The sequence below is a fragment of the Gouania willdenowi genome, chromosome 12 (genome assembly GCF_900634775.1).
Source record: "Gouania willdenowi chromosome 12, fGouWil2.1, whole genome shotgun sequence".
Lineage (NCBI taxonomy): Eukaryota > Metazoa > Chordata > Actinopteri > Blenniiformes > Gobiesocidae > Gouania > Gouania willdenowi.
Genome location: NC_041055.1, coordinates 3,906,664 through 3,925,479, shown reverse-complemented (window position 1 = coordinate 3,925,479; position 18,816 = coordinate 3,906,664). Strand labels below are relative to the sequence as shown.

At 37.7% G+C, this 18,816-nt stretch overlaps 2 protein-coding genes across 8 annotated transcripts in view; both read right to left on the bottom strand.

Annotated features, from left to right (window-relative positions):
• Window positions 1-8,321, bottom strand: part of myo5b (myosin VB) — a 69,793-nt gene extending 61,472 nt beyond the window's left edge. For 3 of the 6 annotated variants that reach the window (XM_028462374.1, XM_028462379.1, XM_028462377.1), the window contains exon 1: window positions 7,524-7,952. In XM_028462374.1, the coding sequence (XP_028318175.1) occupies window positions 7,524-7,550 (27 nt within the window). In that variant the 5' untranslated portion in view covers window positions 7,551-7,952. Of the gene's footprint in view, window positions 1-7,523; window positions 7,954-8,193 lie in introns of those variants that run through there. The other 3 variants (XM_028462376.1, XM_028462378.1, XM_028462375.1) reach the window with 2 other exon arrangements.
• A 3,063-nt stretch (window positions 8,322-11,384) lies between these two features.
• LOC114473646 (cilia- and flagella-associated protein 53-like) lies at window positions 11,385-18,794 on the bottom strand. Of its 2 annotated transcripts, none has more exons than XM_028463408.1 (5): window positions 18,609-18,794; window positions 14,835-14,856; window positions 14,335-14,511; window positions 11,576-11,819; window positions 11,385-11,491 (listed from the first exon to the last, which is right to left on the bottom strand). In XM_028463408.1, the coding sequence occupies exons 1-5, from the start codon at window positions 18,679-18,681 to the stop codon at window positions 11,441-11,443; spliced, it is 567 nt and encodes a 188-aa protein (XP_028319209.1). In that variant the 5' UTR covers window positions 18,682-18,794; the 3' UTR covers window positions 11,385-11,440. The 2 variants fall into 2 exon arrangements, with proteins under 2 accessions (XP_028319209.1, XP_028319210.1); XM_028463409.1 differs by having other exon boundaries at window positions 14,835-14,890; window positions 18,609-18,678.
• Between the last annotated feature and the right edge of the window lie 22 nt (window positions 18,795-18,816).

Here is an 18,816-nt window from a genome sequence, read left to right as displayed (position 1 = left end):
TATTGTTAGAATGTATTTGAATAAAATAGATTGAATATTGAAACTGTTTATAAAAAGGCATTAAAAGCACGGTCTGATATTTAAAAAAAACATGACAGTCTAAACTGGGACAATGTGTTAAAATATACTGATTCTGTACTAGTTTGTAAAATCTTACATGATCAAGCCCAACCACCACTTCAAAAGTTTGTAAAAAGAATCTGTGGAAATGGTGGAAAAGCTGGTGAAATGGAATTTTGAAAACCACAGAAATTGGTTAAAAGTTGCAAATTAGAGTGGCCAAAAACGGACAAAAAAAGTGGGAAAAAGAAGAGTTAAAAGTGTCAATATTAAAATTCAATGGCAAATAAGTGGCATGGAAATCATGAATGTGGTTAAATTGGCAAAATAAGCATGAAATATGGTGAACAGAGGTTAAAAGTGACAATAATAAATCAACATATGTGACATTAGGTGGAAAAATGGTGGAAAGGGTTTATAAGTGACGAAAATGTCTTGAAAGTTTAAAAAATGTGCAGAAAAAGCATTGAAATGTGATTGAGAAGTGGCAATAATGGGAGTAATGTAGCAAAAATGCATTAAAAGAAGCAAAAATATGGCAAGAAAAAGTGATGAAAATAGGTTAAAATATTGTATGACAAGTTTGGTGTCGTTACAGAAAAAGGGTAAAAAGAAGCAAAAATGGGCTCAAATTATTCAAAAAATATTCGTAGTTTCTTGAAGGCATCTGGTGACCCCCTCTCAGTGTCTCACGACCCTAAATGGGGTCTGCTGACCATAAGGTTGAGAACCCCTGCCTTAGGGAATGGTTGTTGGAAAACCAAATTTGTGGACATAATTGTATCTAATCTTTGGGGAACCACATACAATTGTACACTACTGCGTACATGAATAAATCTATGTATGCTTTTTAGTACAATATATACTGTACCTACATTTCTGCATGTGCATCTGTGTGTTATGAGCATCGTGCAATAATATCGCCAACATAGCACTTAATAATCAGGAAAGTAGGGTAGTGTGCAATGTTATATACTCATTCATATTCCTGTACAATAATCTGACAATGTGCAATATAATGAGGTAGCACCATGCACTTTAGCAATTTAGCATTACGCCACTTTAACTTACACACAAGCACTTTACAATCTACGATGTATAATTGTCACGGTCCCCAAATTTGTAGGTCTATCTTTTATCTTCTTGTCACACAGATCGTTCACGGTTCTTGTACGTTACCGGTTTTTTAATATGATCTCTGTGTTTTATTCTTAGCAAAGGGCCCTGGACCACCTGTATGATAAAATATAATATTAATAATTAACCGATCGATCTACGTTCCTACCCTCACCTATGGTCATGAGATTTGGGTAATGACCGAAAGGACAAGATTGTGGATAAACGGCGGCCAAAATGAGTTTCCTTCGCAGGGTGGCTGGGCACCCCTTCGAGATAGTGTGAGAAGCTCAGTCACTCGGGAGGAGCTCGGAGTAGAGTCGCTGCTCCTTCACGTCGAAAGGAGCCAGCTGAGGCGGCTCGGGCATCTGTTTCGGATGTCTCCTGGTCGCCTCCCTCGGGAGGTGTTTCAGGCATGTCCTATTGGGCAGAGGCCTCGTGAAAGGCCCAGGACATGCTGGAGGGACTATGTCTCTGAGCTGGCCTGGTGTAGCCTCGGGGTTCCCCCATACCGGCTGGAGGTGGTATGTGTGGATCGGGGGTCTGGGCATCTCTGCTGAGACTGCTGCCTCCGCGACCCGGCCCCGGATAAAGCGGAAGAAAATGGACGGATGGATGGATGTTTTATTTTATTCTTTTTATTTAATTTTTTTGGTTAATTATTTAATTTGTTTATTTAGAGATGTTTGTTTTATCACCAACCTGCTAATGGGACAAGAGATGAAAATTAGCTACAATCCCATGTATTTACATATTAAAATATTTTTAATACATTTAGTCCCAATTTAAAAAAACAAATAAAAATCTCAGAATCTTTGGTCTGTATAGAATAAAAGTGAGGTAGCCTAATGTTTGCTTTGATTTCTGATGAACATGTTCTTTTATTTTGAAATCTGAGTAAATGGAGAGGAACCCTTTATATGATGAGAGACGTTTTAATCCAGGTAATCACTGCCATGTGTGAGGGTCTATAATCTCCACGTCGTCTTTCTCTCACAACAATCCACCTATATGTGATCTTATAATAAAGCTCTCGACTCAGACTAGCAGAATAAACACTGAAGAATCTCATTTGTCAGCTGAAATTATTAGAAAATGTGAATGTTTGTAATGTGACTGAAGAGTTGTTTTTAAGACAAAGTCAGAATAAATTGATCCTGTATTTCAGATCTAAATCATTTGGATCCACATTAGTTCATTAAATAATGATAAACTAGTTTGATTAACTCAGACATAATGATCTATAACATGTGTCAAACTCAAGGTCCGGGGGCCAAATCTGGCCTTTTAGAGCCTCCAGTTTGGCTCACAGGAGAAATTAAAAATGACAAAGAAAACAGTAATTATTGCATAAATAACCAAATAATAAAAGTTGTAAATATCTCAAATTCACCAATTTAATGAAAGCACAACATTTTAGGGGCTTGCATTTTTCCTTTGTTTATATAATGTGAATGCAGTCATTTTTAAATACAAATTGTGGAAAAAACTCAACTTTTTCACAAATCTTGATTTTCTCATAAACAATTTCACTAAATCACACAAAATTTGGCAACAAAATCAACAATTTTTAAGTGAATTTAACCCGATATTGAAAGCAAGGACACAATGATGTTAAAGTTATTCTGCGGTAGGTTACCGGGGACGTGACGCCTCTGAGGCGTGAGACGGCGCGGCATCAGCTGTGTTTATGTAGTGCATAGCGCAGGTTGTGGGATCATGTGGGGATTCTGCAGGGATTGTTTTAGGATTTCTTTTGGAAAACATAGGAAGAGGAACCGAATGTAGGACGTGACGGCACAACAGTGACAGGGCAGCAGAGCAGTAAAACAAACTGCACACACACACACTCAACACCCAGTGCTCTCCACACATACACAAACATTTCCACACTCATTTTGTTTATGGGTCATTTTTAATAATTGTATTTGGTAATTGAAAATTGCCAAATACATCATTATCATAGGAGTTCTGATTATTTTTCTTCCGCAACTTCTTTGTCCTAGAACTCCTTCTAGGCTATTAATGCAGCACTAATGACACATATGTCATCTCATAGGGGCAATGTCAACGACATTTTTTGGAGCCAAAATGTCAAGGTCAAGGTTGCGTTAAGTGTCAAAAAACTACATTTTCCATATATCTATGAATATTTATTGTACAAAAACTCATCTAATGTGGAGTATTTTATTTAAATAAACAACATTTAACAACAATGTTGCAGATTTGCCGCAAGAACCGCAGTCCAGTGGACTATATGTGTGAAAGCACCCTTAAAATGTTTTCAGAACTTTCAAAGTAAAGGTGGAGAATCAACAGAGATATTTAGCCTCAGTGTGATTCAGGTTTTTGTCGTTGTAGGTTCTAAATGCATCTTGAGAAACTTGGAAGTGTACTTCAGTGGGAACGCTCATCATCGTAACCATACTTACATAGTATGGTTAGGATGTAGTACATAGTATATAGTAAACAGTATATACTCATTGAGTTTGTAGTGCGTAGTACGGAGTGTGACATTTTGAACACAGCCTTGATAACTAGACTGATGAGAACGAGTCATGTCGAGAGAAGAAAGCAGCACCATGATGCTGTTTCGGATTAAAGCTGCAGTATCTAACTTTTTTTGGCATCATTTCGTCAAAAATCCATAATCATCTTTGAGAATATTGTAAGCAAAGTGTTTTGAGTGGACACGTGAATCTTATCTCCTCCTGGCCCTGTAAATTAAGTTTATGTCAGCCAATCAGAGATCTTTCTACAGACACGTGTGCTTCATGAGCTGTTACTATTGGCTGCTCGACTGAAGTCAGGCGCATTCGCGTACCATCGGTAGTAAAAGTCTCCATAACAGCGTTAGGAAAAAGTCAGACCGAGGTGGAGAAGCAACAGTTTAATGCCACAAACACTGAGGAGGAACGGACCACTTTGTGTCCTCAGGACCCTCCATGACCGCGCAGGGTCCGCCCCCATTCACACACACACACTGGTGTCAGAGAGAGCGTGATAACAGACGAGCGTGTAAACCTAGAGAAGCTTATTCAAGGTGAATTCATTTTATAGTCTGGAAATCTGGATGCGGAGTGATGGTTATCAATCCGCTCAGAGCGGCAGGCAGCTGAGATCACAGCCCCGTGTGTGCTTGTGGTGGGGACGAGCCGACGGCAGCAGCCGCTGCTCAGGACAGTAACTACAGAGTAATATGTGCATTCATGTTAGAATCTCTAAAACAGCAAAAAGTCACTAAGAGCGTTCATAAAAGACACCGGTATGGGAGGTTTAGTTTCAGTTTCAAAACAGAGCGGAGAGAGGATTCCACAAACTGCAGCTTTAAGAGCAAGTACCATTAAACAAGAAGTCACATGTAAAGAGTGCAGCAAAGTTGTGTATGTGCGCCACAGGGAAAGGTAATCTTTTTCATCCACCTGAATGTTGCTTCACAACATCTCTGTTAGTGTCTAGCAGACGTTCAAGCTAGAAAATGTTGACAGGCTGGTGTTTCTTGCCCAAAACCTGATGTTCTTAACTTTTGTTTAGATGCTGAGATTTCTTTTCAAGGAGTTGCACTCTGAGGGGCAAATTCACTAAAGGTTTAGGGGTATTAAAAACGTGTGCAAACGTCACTCCACACACTAATAAGGGGTACAAACCCCAGGGAATCAAGACTGCGCGTCTTCTGCATTTCACAATGCACCCACAGTCCATTTAGCGCGTTTCCCTCTGATGAATATGTATAGTAGGCGGATCTCATAAGGGGTGCAAAAAATATGGGAGGAGGAAATGCAAATAAATTAATGCAGTGGGTGCAATGCATTTAAGAAAATCTGGAACCATTTGAGGTGATTGTTTTAGCACAGGAAAATAGTATGAGTGACAAGCAGGTACAAACACACACACAGAGATCAGCTGCAGTAAATGATGACACAAAACACACTCTCCAAGTTTTGACCGTAAAACTCTCGTGTCATGTTTATGGTAGGAGCGTCAGGCCAGAATCAGCTGAAAAGCATGCGTAATTTATGCACCGATGGCACAATGTTTACAAATGAGTGCGCGTGACTACACAGGAGCTCAGACCTGCTGGATGACGCTCAGTAGATCATCTTCAAATGGTGCTGATTGTCTAATTGACAGACTGTGTTGCTGCATTAACTCAGATCAATGGCAACATCAGATCTGCATGCTTAAAGAGCAAAGTTACAGGACCTATCGGAGCACCCACATTAAATTAGGGGGAAAAAATATAGGTTTTAGGTTAGCTTTTAAAGTTATTTAAAAAAGATTAAAAATTTAAAAAATGTATTTGTTTATTTTGTTTTCTACATTATTAAATGTTTGTGCAGCAGACAGAGAAGTCCACCTGCCTCCAACTGAACTTCTTCAAATGTCATTTAGTGATTCTGTGCACTCACCTACGGCTGGTTAAAAATATCAGCCAGAAATGTGTCCGTCTGTAATACCGGTCCGTCGGAAACACTTCCGTTGTGGCCATTTTGCATTCGTGTTGTGACCTTTTTGCATTTGTGTTCATTTCTTTAAATGCATTCATCTGACACTTCCCAGCCACCGGGTTTCCCCAACGGACCGGTATTACAGACGGACACGTTTCTGGCGGATGTTTTTAACCCACCAGAACAGAGAAGAACAAGAAGAAGACATCGAAACACGTATGAAAGTAAGTGAAAGTTGATTAGGATACTCTTATATTTTTCATATTAGGCTATCGTATCATAATACCGGTCCGTCGGAAACACTTACGTTGCGGAAACACTTAGTTGTGGCCATTTTGCATTCGTGTTGTGACCTTTTTGCATTTGTGTTCATTTCTGTAAATGCATTCACCTGACACTTCCCAGCCACCGTACTCACTTCTCCACGTTGAAAAAGCAAAATGTTTATTTAAATAGGGCGGTCTCAACCGCATCTATAAGTGCACTTATTAGTGTTGCAATGTTAGTGAATTCCCACACAGCAGGCGAGGAAACAGCACGACCAACGGAATTAGGGACGCACGTGGTTTACCACCCTTTGTTTCAGATCACAGTGAATCCAACCCTGAGTCTGTAACAGTTTATCTATTCAGTTAAAGAATAGGAAAGTTCAAATGTTGGGGTAAATTTGTATTTTTGTAGTATTTATCATTGTCCATGCAGTCCAAACTATTCACATATTATTTGTTTAAAAAGTACTTCAATCAAAATACAGAACTTTTCCCAACATGATGAATAACTGTGATTAATAAGGGTGTAAGAAAAAATGGATTCATCAATATATCGCAATATTTCACCACTCGATTATTGTATCAATCCCAAATTGATTTTTTTAATCATGTTTTTTATAAAGAAAAAAACAATTGAATGCATTAACATCTGCATAGCATGTAAACGCCCAGTCACTATGTGTCAGTGAACCATATCAGACCTTGTTAAACTACGTCACTGCTCAATACATTTTAGCTGAAAGTTGATAAAACTTTATTTTCATAAAACATACTGGACACTTGTATAGATATATGTGGTATTTTTTTTTTAATAACTTAACAGAATCAGAATCTGTTGTAGAAGCAAAAGTTAAACTTTTGAAAAATGTAATTTGACAGTTTGATAAACATACCACTTGTTTTTAATATTGGTACTGGAATTACAGTTAGTTAGCATTTATCTGTTCTCACAAGTTAAAAAAATGAATTCAATAGTTATTCACACCATTTTGTACTTGTAATGATGAAATTTGTAATTATTGATTGTGCGATGTATATCTTATTGTTTAGTATCGGTATATATCGCATCGTGACATAAAAATCGTGAATCGTATCGTCAGATTCATGACCCTAGTGATTAATAATTAAGATTACAATATTGATCAAAATATTCGTGATGATCATTTTGGCAATAATCGTGCAGCCCTACTACATCCACCTACTCACTGCAGTGTGTGCGTGTATCAATGCATGACACACGCACACACAGATAGTGACATACACATATATATATATATATATACACACACAAAGACAGACACACACACACAGTGTGACATATACACACACTGACATACACACTGACATATACATACCCACACACAGACACAGAAACACACTCACACACACTGACATATACACACATTAACACTCACACACATAGTGACACACATTCTCTCTCTCTCTCTCACACACACACACACACACACACACACACACACACACACACACACACACACACACACACACACACACACACACACACACACACACACACACACACACACACACACACACACACACTAGTTCCTCTGTGGGTGGATGTTGAACTTTAACAACTCAGTGAGCTCGGCTTGTTGTTTGCACTCACCTGAGTGAACAACTCGTTCACAGACATGTTTGTTCCGTCCGTCACCGACACCGCGTCCGTTAATAAACTTCCATCCGTTAGTCCGTCTGTCCGTTCACAGACTGTCCGTCACTCACTCTGTCGGTCGGTGAGTTTCGGTCTGTGAGTCTGAAGCTCAGCAGGTGCGCTCACTGTATGTGACGTCACGTCTTCCTGGAGGTAACAGGTAGGTTCTTCCGGTCCGCTCACAGTGCGGTGCGCGCGTGCGCATTAAAGACAAGCAGTTCCCAAAGCGGCGTTTATTTAAAAAAAACAAGACACCGAGTATTTAATCCGATCAGAGGCCTGGAGGGACTCACGATCCGATTAGAGTTAGAGCCGGTGTGTGTGTGTGTATATATATGTCACTGTGTGTGTGTGTGTGTGTGTGTGTGTGTATATATATGTCACTGTGTGTGTGTGTGTGTGTGTGTGTGTGTGTGTGTGTGTGTGTGTGTGTGTGTGTGTGTGTGTGTGTGTGTGTGTGTGTAAGTGTAAGGCCAATTGTTCCCCTCACTGGCAAGTTCTGGTCACGTGTCCCTGGCCTGAGTTATCGCATCTGATTGTGTGTTTCTGTGAACATTAACCCCCCCCACACACACACACACACACACACACACACACACACACACACACACACACACATAGTTACCTGAGAGTAGGGGTTGTAATCTGCCATCCACTCATCCGAGGACCTGAAAGAAGACTATGAGAAATGACAAGGTGTGCGTGCGTGTGTGTGTGTGTGTGTGTGTGTGTGTGTGTGTGTGTGCGTGTGTGTGTGTGTGTGTGTGTGTGTGTGTGCGTGTGTGTGTGTGTGTGTGTGTGTGTCCACTCCCAGACCACTCCCTCCCCTGGTATGACACACATACATACATATACTTACACACATACACAGGTACACACAATTGTTTCTACATTCTAATTGTTTCACAATAAAATGTGATGCAACCGGCTACAGTGTGTAATTACAGTAAACACTGGAGTCAACACCCTGACTGTGATGATGATGATGATGATGATGATGATGAAGGTTTCATGAGTCTAAACCGAGTGACTCCTCCCTTTGATCCTTTGATGTTTTAGACTTTGATAAAGTCTTTGATTTGTCTTTTCTGTAGAAACTGATTCTACTTTTGTTTCCCTAATAAATGTTTGTGTCCATGTTGACATTGTTTGGTTTTCTACCCACTCAAAGGTTTCACACGCCCCCAAAATGAAAGAAACACATTTCAAAATGATGAAAAGTATTTATTCGTTTAAAGAATCACTTAGATCGCATTTTAATATTGAAGATATTGCATGCACATCTTATGAAACCAACACTGAAACTACAGACCTTTTTTTTCATGTGATGTAATACAGATATTTTGGCACAGTATTCAAAATTGGATCAAACATAAAATTACATTATTTCCAGCATTTTCTAAAGATGTCATAACTTTTGGTATGATCTTGCTAAATAAAAATGAGAAACGCTGCTGTAACATAATGTTATGTTTAACCAAATTCTTTATCCACAGAAATAGATTTTTAAAATCCTCCCCAAAATGTGTTGTTTTCCTAAACAAATTTAACTTGTATATGAAGTCTATAAAGACACTATAAAAAAAAATCCCCACTGAATTAGATTATTGATTAGCAGAATTGATTGAAAAGTCCCCTTGTGTCAATAAGGATTGACTTGAACTTTGTTTATTACTGTGTATTTTTTTTAATTTCTTCTTTTTATTCTAAATGATTGATATTTGCATACTTAGTTTTTAACGTGATTTTTTTCATAAATGCACAAATGACATTCCCTGTTTTGTTTCATTGTTTTATTTTGTTTTCTATGATTGTTTACCATAACACTGTTTAATCTTGAGTGAAGTGAACAAATTATAAATTGTGGTTCCATTGGTAAGTTTTTAATTTTGTATTAAAAAAAAAAAGTTACAAAGAGGGAAAAAAGGGTTTCACACGTCACATTTCCTTCCCTCCGTTAGTGATGTCATGACCATGCTCTAGTCCTGACTACCTGCTTTCCTCCATCTACCCCCCCCTCCCATCCCCTCCCCCCACTCTCTGCAGAGACCTTAGTCACTGCACTGACTAATAACTCCTGGTCCTCCGCCTGCTCCTGGACCACCCAATCCTCTACCACTGCTGGACCACTCCTTAGAATAAAAGTCTAATTCTAATCCACACTTAAGCCTCAGTGTGTGTCTGTGTCCTCAGAGCTAATCCTCATCATTTAGATGATGTGTTTTTACCTGGTTGTGTGCATTGTTTTTCAAAAGAAAAGCTCGTAAAAAATAATGTTGAAGAACTTTTATTTTTTCACACACAGACACAAGGGAACCTTTCATAGATTTGTGAGGTTTGTGTTTGTTGATAAGCAGTTTGGCTACAACCTGCAGCACCTACTGAGTCCACAGGGGGGCGTATGTATCACACCTCAGTACACACGCACGCACACGCACAAATGAACTCAATGAGTACCAGTATATACTTATGGGCGCCGATTGTAAAGTTGCGCATGCTAAAATAAACATCAACTCTTCGTAACACTTAGCAACAAATATGTTTTAAAAAACATGTCTGATTTTTTTGTTACTTTTGAGCAGATTTACAGAAATATTTATGAAATTGGATTTTTTTCTCATAAAAATGTTTAAATGAATAAATATTGAATCTAAATCTAACTGTTATATTTAAATCTAAATGTTAAATCTAAATGTTAAATCTAAATGTTAAATCTAAATGTTTAATCTAAATTTAACATTTAGATTTAACACTGATATTATATTTTTACGAGAAAAGTATGATTAGGATGATGAGCGTTCACACTGAAGTATACTTCCAAGTTTCCCAAGATACATTTCAAACCTACAACGACAAAAACCTGAATCACACTGAGGCTAAATATCTCTGTTGATTCTCCACTTCTGATTCATAAAACTCACAGAAACACATTTAATTCCCACACTTAATTTAATTCCCACATTTAATTCCCACATTTCTTTTTTGGAGGCCCTATTTACAAACAAGTTAAAAAAAAAAAACAAAAAAAAAAACAAAAAAAAAAAAAATAATGAAAGTCAACAAGAGATGCTTTTGTTTTGAAAATCTTTGACTTTTAGCTTGAAGCCAGTGTCATGTACTGGGATTGCATATGCACGCTACCGGAAAATGAATTTTTGCTAAAAAGATAATAAATAATTTTTGTTTATTTTTGTTTTCAAATTGAACGGACACGTGTTTTATTTGTTTACTGGATTAGGTTAGGGTTATGATCTCAGTACAGAGGTAAACTCAGTACATGGCACCGGTCCCAGGACCCTTTCACATTCCGCTCGCAATGCATCATGGGACGGTTGAGTATGACTAGTGTGCCCACCGTGCATACTTCAAAAAGGTCCCGATATAGTATACACCTGGGTGTTTCTCACATACTCAATCTTTCCATGCTATCTAATGTGATAGCACTACATACTAATGCAAATCACTACATACTGTAGATTTCCATTTAACATTTAGATGTAACACTTCAATTTAGATTTAACATTTAGATTTATTTTCCATGTACTGTATAAACTTTTTTAACAATGATATAGAGCATGCTGTTTTTTTTTTTACATGAGTTTTTGTCTCAAATGAAAGAAAAGTGAGCTAAATGTTCAAAATATGTTGGTTATGAAACAGTGACCGAGTTTTTACATTTGACACCTCATACGAGCTGTTCAATAAAAGAACAGAGAGAAAAAACCTACACTAACCTAACCCTGAGATCAAAGCTTGAGAAATATTAATTCAAGGATCAATGAACAATGATCTGATGATTTACAGAAGATGTTTAGTGTCAGTGGTTCAGATGTTAAATAAAACAGAGTTGTTTAAAGGCAGCGTTCAGGGACTCAAACCTTCTGAAGCTTTGTTTCGTCTCCATCCAAACTCTGACGTTTCCTCTGACAGACACACAACAAACACACAAACAAAGCATAAGAGACAACAACACATTAGCATCACATACACACACACACCACACTGACCTCTTCTCTCTGCAGACGCAGCTCGTGCTGGAGCTGAGTTTGTCTCTCCCTCCTCTCCTCCTCCTCCCTCCTGTGGCGCTCCTCCTTGGCTCTCCTGTCAGACTCCCACAGCTCCTCAAACGCACGCTGCTCCTTCATCCTCCAATCACACGCCTCCTTTCTCTGCTTCACCTGAGCCTGAAGCTCCGCCCACCCCTGCTGCTGCCTCAGGGTCGTCTCAATGTCACGCTGCTCCGAGCTCTGCCTGAGGACCAGAGTGAGTGAGTGAGTGAGTGAGTGAGTGAGTGAGTGAGTGAGTGAGTGAGTGAGTCACTTGAATGTAGTTGCGTTTTTGCTCGATTCATCTCTTCATTTACTCCGCCTGTTTCTGCTGATCCTACCACAATTGTGGTATTGTACAAAAAAATCCACAATCACTTGCACCCATGCTTGTTCTCTTTTATTGCAGTTCCGGTAAAAAGGAGCACAGGTGTGGTACCCAGTGACGTGGGAAGAAACTCGTTGACGATTGAATGTCGCCACACGGCGTCACTCGAAGTCGCTTGAAGAGTTCAACATTTTCAACTTTCAGCGACTTTCAGCGACTCAGATCACGCAAGTGTGTCGCTGGAATCGCGTCGGTTGACATTGAGTAATTTACATTGATTTTGAACGTAATCTAGTTGCTGAAGTTGCTTTCAGTGTAAATGCACCGAATTAAAGGTGCGTTCACACCAAATGTGACTTCAGCATCTATAATACCTAAAATCGTCCATGATGTGTCACTTGAACATAGTCACACTTTTTGCTAGCTTCATCTCTCCATCTACCCCACCAATTTCAAAGCATGTTTCCGGCCTGAAACATGGCTGATCCAACCACGATCTCAATGTACTTGTAAAAAATCCACAACCACTTGCACCCATGCTTGCTCCCTTTTATTGCGGTTCTGGTAAAAAGGAGCACAGGTGTCGTACAAGACGGGCTAGCCACATACAGCCACGATGACTCTTTCCTCCATGTATCCCCAGTGACGTGAAGACTGGGGAAGTGACGCAGAGCGAAAGTTGCTTGAAAACATTTTCAACTTTGAACGACTTCCGAATTGCGTGAGTTGCATCGCTTGAAGGGATGTCGTTTGACAACGCGTCTTTTACATTGATTTTGAATGTAATCTAGTTGCCAGAGTTGCTGAAGTTGCTTTCGGTATAAACAAATAGCCCGCTCGCTTTATCTACCACGCTAATTTCAAAGCCTGTTTCCGGCTCAATTTTCTTCTTCACATAAAACATGGCTGATCCGACCACAATCGCAGTATTGTACTTGTTGTACAAAATCCACAATAACTCTCACACATGCTTGCTCCCTTTTATTGTGGTTCCGGTAAAAAAAGGAGCGCAAGTATCATACAAGAAGAGCTAGCCGCATACAGCCACGATGACTCTTTCCTTCATGTTTCTCCAGTGACGTGACAAGCGGGGAAGTGACGTAGGGAGAAATCGGATGTTGCAACACAGCGTCATTCGAAGTCGCTTGAAAAGTTCAACATTTTCAACTTTGACTGTGTCCCAATACCCACACTTGCGCCCCTCGGTTGTGCACTCCCAATCAAATGTAGTGTGCTTCAGTTCCGCCCACTATGCACCCTTCATGCACATCTGTGCGAAGCGTGCATGCAAGTAGACTCTGATGAAGGGAATTACCCATAAATCCTTTTGTCGTGGGACATCCCAATAATAATAATATAATTTATATATCTATATTATATAGTTCATATACAGTAGCCAGCGCAGCTGCTATTAACAATTGATGATGTCCTGACTCAGGAGGTTGATGTAACCGCAAACTGTCCCAATTCTACCCTTTCGGCACACTTGTTTAATTACACACTTTACATCCAAAGCTCACTTACACCAAGTGTACCCTTTGTGGAAGTCCGTAGGGCGTAGTGTGGGTATTGGGACGCGGCTTTTGAGAGACTTCCAGTGACTCAGATCGCGCGATTGAGTTGCTGGAATTGCGTGAGTCGCGTCGCTTAAAGGGAGGACACTTGACGTCGCGTCATCTACATTGATTTTAAATGTAATCTAGTCGCCAGAGACGCCAAAGTCGCTTTCGGTGTGAACGCACCAAATTAAAGGTTCGTTCACGCCGAACGCGACTTCAGCGACTCCAGTTGCTTAAATTACCCATGATGAGTCCCCTAACCATAGTTGTGCTTTTTTCTCGCTTCATCTACCGCGCCAATTTCAAAGCCTGTTTCCGACTCAATTTTCATTTTTAAATAAATCATGGCTGATCCTCTCACGATTGTGGCACTGAACTTGTACAAAATCCAGAAACGCTGGAAGGCTAGACGCCGTCGTCTCTGGATTCATGAGATCCTCATGAAGCGCTCAGAGCTCTGTGAATACCATATGGATGATTGTCGTTTCCAGTGGCACTTCAGGCTCGTTGCCAATTGGATGTCGAGATACAGCATCAGCCGAAGTCGCTTGAAATTTTCAAAATTTTCAACTTTGAGCGACTTCAGGCAACTCAGATGGCACGATTGAGTGGCTGCAATCGAGTGAGTTGTGTCGCTTGAAGGGAATTTGCTTGACGTTGCATCATTTACATTGATTGTGATTGTAATCTAGAATAAACCTCATTGAAATGATATTACTCTCGTCATCTGTCCTCAGTTCAAGTGTGTTCAATTAAAATATCCGATAAAAGTTAGAGAAAAACTTTACATCGTGTTCACCTATAGTGTGTGTGTGTGTGTGTGTGTGTGTTACCTGAACAGTTGTTCCAGTTTGTGTGTAACCAGCTGCTCTCTCTCTCTCTCCCTTCGCTCTCTCAGCTCGATCACCCGCTCTCTCCTCTTCTTCTTCTCTTCCTCTTTTTCCACCTCCTTCTTCTTCTGCAGCTCCTGAATAAAGTTCTGTTCTTCTGCCTGCAGCTGCTCCTTCAGCCTGAGGAGGAGTAATCAGATTACCTTCAGCAGATCTTCAATAGATTTATGTTTATTCCACATTTTGGTTGTTACTGCTTTGATTACCTTTAACTAGTATTTCTGTTTGTTAATGAGTCAAACTGTTTGACTTTAGAATTAACTAGTTTTTATGTTTACATTTATAACATATAGTTGCATTGTTTCTTGGAAATTGTAGACGTATTTTAGTCAACTTCAGGCAATGCTTTAATTTCATTTAAAATGTAAATAATTAAAAGTTAATAACAGACAATCACAATTCAATTAAAACTTGTAATCACAGTGTTAATGTAATCAGATTACCTTTGTCTTCGCTCCTGCAGATCTGATTCAAACAGAGCAAGCGCCGAGCTGTGAGACTGACACACACACAACACACACAGATACACAAAACAACACACTTTTAAGGACACAGCCTGTCAGTCAGTGTGAGGTATTGATCATGTGCAGTTTATATACTACGTGCACTATTTACACTATATGTGCAGTATTTATTCTTAATGTGCAGTATTTCATTTATACAACATGTGTTCAAATAACATCGGTCTAAGTTTTGTTTCAAAAGTGCAAAAAGCTCTTTTTTGTTCCCCATAAGTTATATTTAAGGAATGATCATCTTTTTTTTTTCTTCCTCAAATAATTGTAAACAGTGAGAAAACAAAACAGATGTGCATTTAAATTAAATATGCATGTAACTTAGTTACTTTAAATGTAACTAGTAATTTATGACCACTTTTCACTTTGGTAATGAGTTACACTACTGAGTTACTTCAAAGGAATATATTACTGTAATATATTACAAAAATAACTAGTTACCTCCAACACTTGCAGTATTTATAGTACATGTGCAGTATTTATACTACATGTGCAGTATTTATACTACATGTTCAGTATTTATACTTAATGTGCAGTATTTATACTACATGTGCAGTATTTATACTACATGTCCAGTATTTATACTACATGTCCAGTATTTATACTTAATGTGCAGTATTTATACTACATGTGCAGTATTTATACTACATGTCCAGTATTGATACTTAATGTGCAGTATTTATACTACATGTGCAGTATTTATACTACATGTCCAGTATTTATACTTCATGTGCAGTATTTATACTTCATGTCCAGTATTTATACTTCATGTGCAGTATTTATACTACATGTCCAGTATTTATACTTCATGTCCAGTATTTATACTTCATGTGCAGTATTTATACTACATGTGCAGTATTTATACTTCATGTGCAGTATTTATACTACATGTCCAGTATTTATACTACATGTCCAGTATTTATACTTCATGTCCAGTATTTATACTTCATGTGCAGCATTTATACTACATGTCCAGTATTTATACTACATGTCCAGTATTTATACTTCATGTCCAGTATTTATACTTCATGTGCAGTATTTATACTTCATGTGCAGTATTTATACTACATGTCCAGTATTGATACTTAATGTGCAGTATTTATACTACATGTGCAGTATTTATACTACATGTCCAGTATTGATACTTAATGTGCAGTATTTATACTACATGTCCAGTATTTATACTTAATGTGCAGTATTTATACTACATGTCCAGTATTTATACTTCATGTCCAGTATTTATACTTCATGTGCAGTATTTATACTACATGTGCAGTATTTATATTTCATGTGCAGTATTTATACTACATGTGCAGTAATTATACTACATGTCCAGTATTTATACTTCATGTGCAGTATTTATACTACATGTGCAGTATTTATACTTCATGTGCAGTATTTATACTACATGTGCAGTATTTATACTTCATGTCCAGTATTTATACTACATGTGCAGTATTTATACTACATGTCCAGTATTTATACTTCATGTCCAGTATTTATACTTCATGTCCAGTATTTATACTACATGTGTAGTATTTATACTACATGTCCAGTATTTATACTTCATGTCCAGTATTTATACTGCATGTCCAGTATTTATACTTCATGTGCAGTATTTATACTACATGTCCAGTATTTATACTACATGTCCAGTATTTATACTACATGTCCAGTATTTATACTTCATGTGCAGTATTTATACTACATGTCCAGTATTTATACTACATGTCCAGTATTTATACTTCATGTGCAGTATTGATACTTAATGTGCAGTATTTATACTACATGTGCAGTATTTATACTATATGTGCAGTATTTATACTACATGTCCAGTATTTATACTACATGTGCAGTATTTATACTTAATGTGCAGTATTTATACTGCATGTCCAGTATATATACTACATGTCCAGTATTTATACTTCATGTCGAGTATTTATACTACATGTGCAGTATTTATACTTCATGTTCAGTATTTATACTTCATGTGCAGTATTTATACTACATGTCCAGTATTTATACTACATGTCCAGTATTTATACTTCATATGCAGTGATTATGCTTCATGTGCAGTATTTATACTTCATGTGCAGTATTTATACTACATGTGCAGTATTTATACTTCATATGCAGTATTTATGCTTCATGAGCAGTATTTATACTACATGTGCAGTATTTATACTTCATATGCAGTATTTATGCTTCATGAGCAGTATTTATACTTCATGTGCAGTATGTATACTTCATGTGCAGTATTTATGCTTCATGTGCAGTATTTATACTTCATGTGCAGTATTTATACTACATGTCCAGTATTTATACTACATGTGCAGTATTTATACTACATGTCCAGTATTTGTACTGCATATGCAGTATTTATACTACATGTGCAGTATTTATACTTCATATGCAGTATTTATGCTTCATGAGCAGTATTTATACTTCATGTGCAGTATTTATACTTCATGTGCAGTATTTATGCTTCATGTCCCGTATTTATACTACATGTGCAGTATTTATACTACATGTCCAGTATTTATACTACATGTGCAGTATTTATACTACATGTCCAGTATTTATACTACATGTGCAGTATTTATACGACATGTCCAGTATTTATACTACATGTGCAGTATTTATACTACATGTCCAGTATTTATACTTCATGTGCAGTATTTATACTACATGTCCAGTATTTATACTACATGTCCAGTATTTATACTTCATGTGCAGTATTTATACTTCATGTGCAGTATTTATACTACATGTCCAGTATTTATACTACATGTGCAGTATTTATACGACATGTCCAGTATTTATACTACATTTGCAGTATTTATACTACATGTCCAGTATTTATACTTCATGTGCAGTATTTATACTTCATGTCCAGTATTTATACTACATGTCCAGTATTTATACTACATGTCCAGTATTTATACTTCATGTGCAGTATTTATACTTCATGTGCAATATTTATACTACATGTCCAGTATTTATACTACATGTCTAGTATTTATACTTCATGTGCAGTATTTATACTTCATGTGCAGTATTTATACTTCATGTGCAGTATTTATACTACATGTCCAGTATTTATACTACATGTGCAGTATTTATACGACATGTCCAGTATTTATACTACATGTGCAGTATTTATACTACATGTCCAGTATTTATACTACATGTGCAGTATTTATACTTCATGTGCAGTATTTATACTTCATGTGCAGTATTTATACTACATGTCCAGTATTTATACTACATATGCAGTATTTATACTTCATGTGCAGTATTTATACTTCATATGCAGTAGTAATACAGCCTATAGGTCATTTAATCCATGTAATTGTGTCACTCAACTGTGTGGACACTTAAAAAACTGCTGAAGACTACACTTTACAGTAAAGCTTTTAGTTACTGGATTTTAATTTTTATTTATCCTAATGTTGCTGTTCTTATGATATTTATGTACTCTTGTTTTATTATTCTATTGTGTTGCACTTGTACTTTTACCACAACTCTGTACAGCACTTTGTGATTTTATCTGCAAAAAGCGCTTTATAAATAAACTACTTACTTACTTTTAATAGTAAAACGTTCTTAATGGTTTGTTTGAGTCGAACACAGATGGTGAAGTTTGATGAACCAATCTTTGCTGCTTTGTTATTAAAATATATAGTTATCGCGGAGTCTTACCTGCCTCTCCATTTTGGCCCGCGTTCGTCTTCTGGTTACCAGGGCAACCAAACAACGTGCTGTGTGCGCGCATGCGTTTAACGGGTTAAAGCGGCACACGAGCGTTCCGTTACTAAATTATTCTAATTATTGACATTAATCATGTACTTTATGCGCTCATAGAGATTTAAAATCAACTAAATGTATGACTGTGTACACTTCCGGTCAG